This window comes from Trichomycterus rosablanca, chromosome 23, assembly GCF_030014385.1.
Source record: "Trichomycterus rosablanca isolate fTriRos1 chromosome 23, fTriRos1.hap1, whole genome shotgun sequence".
Classification (NCBI taxonomy): Eukaryota; Metazoa; Chordata; class Actinopteri; order Siluriformes; family Trichomycteridae; genus Trichomycterus; species Trichomycterus rosablanca.
Window position 1 is genome coordinate 7,204,908 of NC_086010.1, and position 8,853 is coordinate 7,213,760.

General features: G+C 40.3%; 1 protein-coding gene across 1 annotated transcript in view; it reads right to left on the reverse strand.

Annotated features, from left to right (window-relative positions):
* hs6st1b (heparan sulfate 6-O-sulfotransferase 1b) overlaps nt 1-8,442 on the reverse strand; it is a 106,844-nt gene extending 98,402 nt beyond the window's left edge. The window contains exon 1 of the mRNA XM_062985248.1: nt 7,605-8,442. Coding sequence (XP_062841318.1) covers nt 7,605-8,116 — 512 coding nt within the window. The 5' untranslated portion in view covers nt 8,117-8,442. The remainder of the gene's footprint in view (nt 1-7,604) is intronic.
* Nucleotides 8,443-8,853: the final 411 nt, after the last annotated feature.

An 8,853-nucleotide genomic window follows, 5' to 3' on the forward strand; every position in this document is an offset into this window, starting at 1 on the left:
CTTGTTTGACTGTAGGCAAAGTACTTAATGTTTCAGCAGCTTCTAATTCATGACAGACCTGTTTTTGTGCTTACTGAGTTATATCTAAAAATTCGGACATTAATAAAGTGTCAGACTGAGTCTTCTTTCTGACCTTGGAACCACTAGGCAGTTGTAACCTAGTGGTTAAGGTACTGGACTAGTAAGCAGAAGGTTGCTGGTTCAAACCCCACCACTGCCAGGTTGCCACAGTTGGGCCCTTGAGCAAGGCCCTTAGCCCTCAATTGCTTAGACTGTATAATGTAATGCTTTGGATAAAAGCATCTGCCAAATGCAGAAAATGTAAATGTAACCTACTGTTTGATGTACGTTTTACCCAGTGCAATTGTCAAACATAATTACTAACAAGGAATTAGACAACCATGTTACAAAGTTAATGAGTGAGAAAATTCAACAATTTAACTCAATCCATTTAACGCCATCCTAGTGGATTTTGCAGGGTCGCACATGAGACACTTCTGATTGATTCTGATAGACAAAAATAGAGCGACAATAATAGGATGGTACATCAAGCAGTCAAAAAATACTATACTATAAATATAATTCAACTTCAGCACTTTTTAACAAACCCTAAAAGAGTCTTTTATAGATTCCAGACTTGTATATTTGTTACGCACAAACGGTTTATCAAGTAGCTTCCAAACACACAAAAACATCTGGACTCCATGCATGATAAGCGTAGCTCTGATCTCTTTGGTCCACGGTTGTAGCTTATACCCCTGTGATGTATCCCAGATTATGTTTGCGTGTCACACCCTAATTTAATTCAGTCCACTGTTACGCCACTTGATCTGGTTCTTACACCCACCCCGCCTCTCTGTGTTAGAACATAACCATCCATGAAATGCCCATTTCCATCAGCATAGCACTGTGGACGCTCTGTGCCTGCTCTATTCAACCCTAAATGGCAGCTTTCATCAGTCTTCATTTGCAGAGCTCTGGGTTGGCGCAGGATCCTTCAGAAATATCAGCAAAATGTATTCTTGCAGAGGGATACAGGAGCCTATTACCTTATCAGAGGGAAGGAATACACGCCCGGTCTGCATCAACGTGTTTAATTTCTGTAAACTATCACTCCAGCTGTTTAAAACATGACATGCAACATATATCACTATATTAAAAAGCTGAGAAAATATGCAGACAATACATGCAAACATTTCCAGACAGATAATACATAATACAATTGCATAATTAATGGACTATGTATAAGTCTGCTGAGTAGGCCTTTCTGACTTTGATATATTAGAGTAAGATTGAAGAAGAAAGCAATAGTTATCAGCCATAACATTAAAACCACCTCCTTGTTTCTACACTCACTGTCCATTTTATCAGCTCCACTTACCATATAGAAGCACTTTGTACACACATACATACTTTTGTAGCCCTCTTTCATGCTGTTCTTTATTGGTCAGGACCCCCACAGGACCACTACAGAGCAGGTATTATTTAGGTGGTGGATCATTCTCAGCACTGAAGTGACACTGACATGGTGGTGGTGTGTTAGTGTGTGTTGTGCTGGTATGAGTGGATAAGACACAGCAGTGCTGATGGAGTTTTTAAACACCTCACTGTCACAGCTGAACTGAGAATAGCACCCCGTGGGCAGCATCTGAAGGTCTAGAAGATGACCAACTCAAACAGCAGCAATAGATGAGCGATCGTCTCTGACTTTACATCTACAAGGTGGACCAACTAGGTAGGAGTGTCTAATAGAGTGGACGGTGAGTGGACGCGGTATTTAAAAACTCTAGCACAACACACACTAACACACCACCACCATGTCAGTGTAACTGCAGTGCTAAGAATGATCCACCACCTAAATATTACCTGCTCTGTGGTGATGCTGTGGGGGTCCTGACCATTGAAGAACAGGGTGAAAGCAGGCTAAAAAGGTATGTAGAGAAACAGACTACAGTCAGTAATTGTAGAACTACAAAGTGCTTCTATATGGTAGGTGGAGCTGATAAAATGGACAGTGAGTGTAGAAACAAGGAGGTGATTTTAATGTTATGGCTGATCGATGTATGGTAGAAGAATGGTACAGGACTTCTTTAAGCGGTCTGGTGGGTCTATTATGCAGTTGGGGCATTTTCTCTACCATGGTTTGAGACCACTTGTCTTCTCAGATAAAGGGTTTACTCTACATCACTACATTTAGTAAGTTTAAGCATGGCAATGCCCTATCCATAGGGAAAGAGTCATCATTAAATAGTTTAAAGAAGAAATGTCGTACTGACAGCAACCCTTATCACCATTAAAAGTATTATTCCTTAAAGAAATATTCCATATATATTCAATCCTTTAAGTAGATTTCCATAAAAGAAGACTTTCTATGCCAAAACATGCTAAATCTGTTCTGGTGGCTTGCTGTTGGTAAACCATTTACTAAAACACTACAAGCTGTAAAGTGGTGTTACTAAATAGTAAACAACTTTTCATATCAAAAACCACATTTCAATTGATTTACTAAGTAATAACGTGGCTGTGAAACATCCTATGGGGCGTCCCAAAGCATTTTAATCCAGTTTGTATGGTACAGCTGTACTTGTACAAAAAGTTCTATTAATTTTGGAGATTTGCCACAATCCAGAGTCTCATAACAGGGAAAAACGTGCCTGAAACTTCATTTCACAACAACAAGCCATAACCATTACATCATGTTTTGCGCTGGATGTCTTTCACAATACTTTAGTCAGAAGAGTGAGTTAGTTTACCGTCAATGTGTTGTCTGGAATAGGAAAAGGAGCTACAGAGAAATCGTTAGGTCTTGGCATGGAGACTGATCTTTAGGAATATGTATCACCTCAGTCGTACTGAGGTTAGGTTTCAGGTGATGGGCTGACATCTGTGAGATATCTGACATACATAATGAGATGCGAGTGGGTGTATGAAAGAGGGAATGACATAAAGGATAAACTGAGTATCATTGGCATAGGCATGGTAGGAGAAGCCTTGAGAGGATATGAATTTACAAAGAGTGTGGGTGGATATGGAAAAAAGAAGAGGAACAAGTACAGAACCATGTGGGTCTCCAGTTAAAAGACTGCTTTACACCTGGTAAAAACACCCTTCCAGATAAGAAGTCATGCTCAATGAAGAAACATAGCCTCTGGTTCTGGAAAATAAAGTGTGTAAGTAATACTTTTTTTTTTTTTTTTACCCATCAACTAATATGTGTTGTCTAAAACAGTAAGTGGAGCTACATGTGTCTTACAATAATATGTACCAGTTAAAGGGTTTAAAGTGTATTATTTTTAAACTACTGTTTTCCAGAACCAGAGTTTCCCCAGTGAGCACTGACTGACCAGAAACATCCACAGATTTGATTACAGGGCAAATCTGAGCTGACTTTAATTTGATTGTACCGGTTATGTCTAAATCTGGCCCCTACATAAATTTATTTTATTTAGTCACAGTCAGCTTAAGTCACAGTCAGCTTTTTAACCAGCTTATCTGAAGAACTGTGCATTCAATCTTATATTATACAATCAAATAGAAACATAATCTAATTACAACATTTTTTAAAATCAGATGCTAGTGTTCTAGGGTGATATTTAATCTTCCAGTAAAAAGTGCAAACCATTGTTTCCCTTAAATACTCTTTTAATGACTAAAATTGAAAGCCCAACAAAACTAATATATCTATCTATTTCCTCAGCTGCTCCCGTTGGGGGTCGCCGGCGGATCGTGATCCACATTATTGATCTGGCACAGTTTCTTACACCGGATGCCCTTCCTGACACAACCCTCCCTATTTATCCGGGCTTGGGACCGGTACTACAATGCACTGGTTTATGCATCTCATACCTATTGGACAATTCAGTGTCTCCAATTAGCCTGGCTGCATGTTTTTGGACTGTGGGAGGAAACCCACACAGACACGTGGAGAACATGCAAACTCCGCACAGAAAGGACCCAGACCGCCCCACCTGGGGATCGAACCCAGGACCGTCTTGCTGTGAGGTGACAGTGCTACCCACTTAGCCACCGTGCCGCCCAAAACTAATATATATCAGTATATATCGGCACTACAATGCACTGGTTTATGCATCCTAGCGGCCAGGAACCTACAGGACAATTCAGTGTATCCAATTAGCCTGGCTGCATGTTTTTGGACTGTGGGAGGAAACCCACACAGACACGGGGAGAACATGCAAACTCCGCACAGAAAGGACCTAGACCGCCCCACCTGGGGATCGAACCCAGGACCTTCTTGCTGTGAGGCGACAGTGCTACCCACTTAGCCACGATGCCGCCCAAAACTAATATATATCAATATGTTACTTTTCAATAACAGTAAGGACAGCAGATTTAAAATAATTACAAAAACACTAACCAAATAAACTGAGCTTAAAGTTTTTGGATATAATTATCTGCTAATCGCTAATCTTCACAGCTTTACTAAGACATATGCTGTGATGCTATTGTGTACACAAAGGCTAAGCTGTAATGCTAACTTGTAGTTTGAGCTGTGTTGCGCATGTGTGTACAGGGGCTAAGCTGTAATGTGTGTACGCAGAGGCTACGTCTCAAAATCACGTCTTAATCACTTTGCTAGACCGTACGCGTGCATTTCTAAAATTCATGGCAAGTCTTAACTGGCAAATCCACAATTCTATCCAAGTTTGCTTCTCAAATCACGTATTTTATGATTTCTAATAAATATATTTAGCGATGATCATTAGATATAAGCAAAGTTGTGAATTATTATACATTCTGAATTAGTATATAACCACAACTTTTATCTCTTCCATGTATTCATGTATTCAAAACAGGTATTACTTAGAATAAAAGCCAAGACATCCCTCTGAAGTTTTGCATTGTACGTTTGCTGAAGCTAGCTGATTTGAAAGACAAAGTCTACACAAATACTGTCATGGTTCTACTCGCTTCCATTGTGGTTCTCATGGTGAAGTGTTCCCGTGTGTGTTCGTTGTCATTTTGGTTGTGGTATGTCTTTTATCCTATATAATTTACTGTTTGTTACCATAAGCCTACACAGAGTCGGGAAATGTTAAACTCATTGTTGGGGGGTTTAACTGGCTTTGTGTTAACTGGATTTTCTCAGTCGCTGGAATGTGATGGTAATAACACACACTGCACCTTTAATGTGTGGAATATCTTACAGTGTAAACACGTATGTTATCCTTAGGGTTGCCAACCGTCCCTTAAAATACGGAATCGTTCCTTATTTGGAAATTAAACGTCACGTTCCGTATTGAACTGACACAGGACGCGCTTTGTTCCGTATTTTTATCAATAGGAGAGAAACGCAGCAGAGTAGACTGAGACAGGGCGATATGTATGAAACAGAAGAAAACTGCTGCTACCGTGGGAATTAGAAAGCGTTTGGTTATTATTTTAAGTATTGTTCACTTCCAGTCTTAGCAACACCCTGTGTGCGCAGCATAACAACCTGTTCATTACTCTGCTGTTTGAGTAGCGCAGTGGGCAGAGCGCATCGCGCATATTTTTCCGCCCTAGGTTCGAATCCGGCTTAGGGAGAAACTAAAGTAACACAAGCAGGGCCGGCGCCGTGAGGGCACTGGGGTGGGCATTGTCGACTTCCCCCCCCAGATTTTCTCACTGCCCCCCTAAGCAACGCAGTCCAGAACCGGGGCTGCATGTCAGTGTGAAGATGGATTATGTAAAAATGTTGTTTGCACTATTGAGAAAAAATGTTACATGATGTTCTTTATGTTGTTTTGCCTAAAATATGGTTCTGATTTATTATTATAAAGAATGAAAATAATAAACGTTAAACAGCCTAAATAAAACATTTTGATAATGTTCCTATGACGGTGTAAGACCCGTTATATTTTTTATAGGTGCAACCCTAACCGCCCCCACCCTATGCCTTCCGCCAACCCACCAGCCCAGGGTGTTCCTTATTTCCAGTTCTGAAAGTTGTCAACCCTAGTTATCCTTGACCCTATTTTTACGTTAAATATTCACACACATATGTGTACCATCAATATTATGCCATATATTACTCAGTTTTAATAGCTTATATTGTTTTGACAGTATGACTTTAATGTCTGCAACAGGGAAAATACTTGAATAGGGAATGTATTTAGCCTATATATCAGGTTTAGATTTTTCGCATTTAAAAATAAATATTAATATAACTCGGTGACAAAATTTTGTCCAGCATTTCAGGTTTCTGAAATGTAACTTTTTTACCACAATTTGTTATATATTGTATTTATGTTTAAAGCTCATAAAGCATCAGGACTCCTGTTTCATTCACTAGCGGTCAAAATTAATGTAATTATTAGTTCACGGCCCTGGGGGGGGGGGGAAGTGAGAACCTATGAAACAATTTAGACGCACATTAATTAGTACGGATGCAAATCGGTACTTCATAGTTCAATTACATGTATTAGTGTTAGCTATTATTATTATTTTAATTGTTGCCTTAATAAAACGTTGTCAATATTGTACTGAATGAAGCTTTATTGATTGTACTATTGGTACATGTGTATGTATTTTCGAAATGGCTTACAATCTATTTAATATGTATTGATTTTAGAACTGAAAATGTCATTTTAATGTCAGTCTTGGGAATTATTGGAATTATTTCTAACTGTCAATAAATGTAGTAATGGTTTCTGCATTGTGCTTAATAACATACATCAATATTTTAACATTATAAAATAATTCATATAATAATGTCATTAAACCTTGTGGCCTGGTCTAATAATTTCTTAGTATTGCTTATGATTGACTGGACATGATTGACTTTTCCATACTCTATAATAATAATAACAATAGTTTAATAATTGGAGTAGAAGCTTTTACAGCCTTTAAACCCATAGTAATGTAAAGCTTGCTTGGCTGTGGACAGAATTAGGATTTCCAATGTTTCAGTTACAAAAAAAGAACCATTGCAGCAATCACTGAAATTAGTGAAATATCATACCAAGACTGTAAATGTATGTAAGCATTTGACTTTATTTAGTTACAGGTTAGTTATGGAAATGTCTTGGGATTCCAATTATTTTTAACTGTCAATAAATGTACAAATGGTTTCTGCATTGTGCTTAATAACATACATCAATATTTTAACATTATAAATTTGATGTTATACAAAATTCATATAATAATGTCATTAAACCTTGTGGCCTGGTCTAATAATCCATTGACTTCTCCATACTCTATAATAATAATAGTTTAATAATTGGAGTAGAAGCTGTACAGCCTTTAAACCCATATTAATGTAAAGCTTGCTTGGCTGTGGACAGAATTACGATTTCAAAAAGAGAACTGTTGCAGCAATCACTGAAATCACTGAAATATCAGGACTGTAAATGTATTATGTATATAACATTTGACTTTATTTAATTACTTATGGAAATGTTCTAACTACCCAGACTGATCACAGACGTGTTTAAAAATCGCAAACATCCAGGGAGCAAGTGAATGTAGCATTCAACCCCAGTCTGACATGTAAAACCAAACAAATAAATCACAACGCCATTTTCACCGTTCAGTCTACACCAAGCAGGTAAACAAGCTCATTTAGTGATGAACTCAGGCGCAAATAAACAATCTAGAAAGCTCACCTGAGTTTCTTTGTTTTGCTCTCTTTTTTATTGAGCACTCCAGGCACGCAGTTGGTCAGTTCAGTCCAGTCGGCGTGTAAACCGCAACTCCAGCCGGTAGAAAAGCGCGAGAAGAGCCAAGTCTCCTTTCGGTTCGGACGGTAACAAGTGCACTTCTTCTGACCGGGCCTGCAATCGCACGGTACCTCCAGTCGCACGTTCTGCACCAGGTGCCGTCCGAACGTGGTCCCCCCGGTTTTCTGGATGTGCAGGAAAACTATCACGTCCTCTCCCTTGATCTCGAAGTCCACGCTCCGTTCCAGGTCCTTCACAGGGAAGAAGTACTTCTTGACATAGTGTGGATCCGGCGTGGGGAATATGGTCATGTCCTCCTCTATGTAGCCATGCGCCGGGAAACCGAAGTTGATCGCGCCCGGTGCAACATACTGGTACAGAATAAGCATGAAAAACACCGAGCCCACCACGATCAGCACGAATTTGCTGGCCCGCTCAGCCATGGTCCTGCCGATCATCTGTCAACATTGCTCACACATCAGATCAGGATCTGGTGGATTCAGCTCTCCGATCGCGCGATCCATAGCTACTCCACATAGTCTACATCACCCATAACAAACCCGAGCGGCTCTCCCGGACTCGCTCACTCAGCGCCCCGCCGTGCCGTGCACAAAACGATCACAGTATAATACATTGTTGCATTATTATTATCATCATCATCATCATCATAACCCTCCACGATCAGTCCGCCTGGCACGATCGGAAACGAACAGCTTCCGAAATGAGCCGATCGTAAAGCAGGACTTTCTCACACGCGCAGTCCGAACAGCTGCTGACTCGCGCTCCTTCCTTGTCTGGCGCGAGCATTGTGTAGCTCGAGCGCACAGCGACACCCACTTACACCCGCACGCGCGCGCACACGGCTCACGCGGAGTAAACGCAGACGGGTGGGGGGTTAATACTCTGCTTGCTGTCCCGCGCCGACTCAGAATTTTGGAAATCCTATTAAATTTACTACATTTACATTTTCAGCATTTAGCAGACGCTTTTATCCAAAGCGACTTACACAATGAGCGGAACACGATGAGCAATTGAGGGTTAAGGGCCTTGCTCAGGGACCCAACAGTGGCAACTTGGTGGTGGCGGGGCTTGAACCGGCAACCTTCTGTTTACTAGTCCAGTACCTTAACCACTGAGCTATCACTGCCATACTAACAATAATACACACTAATGCACGAGTTTGGACACATTTACA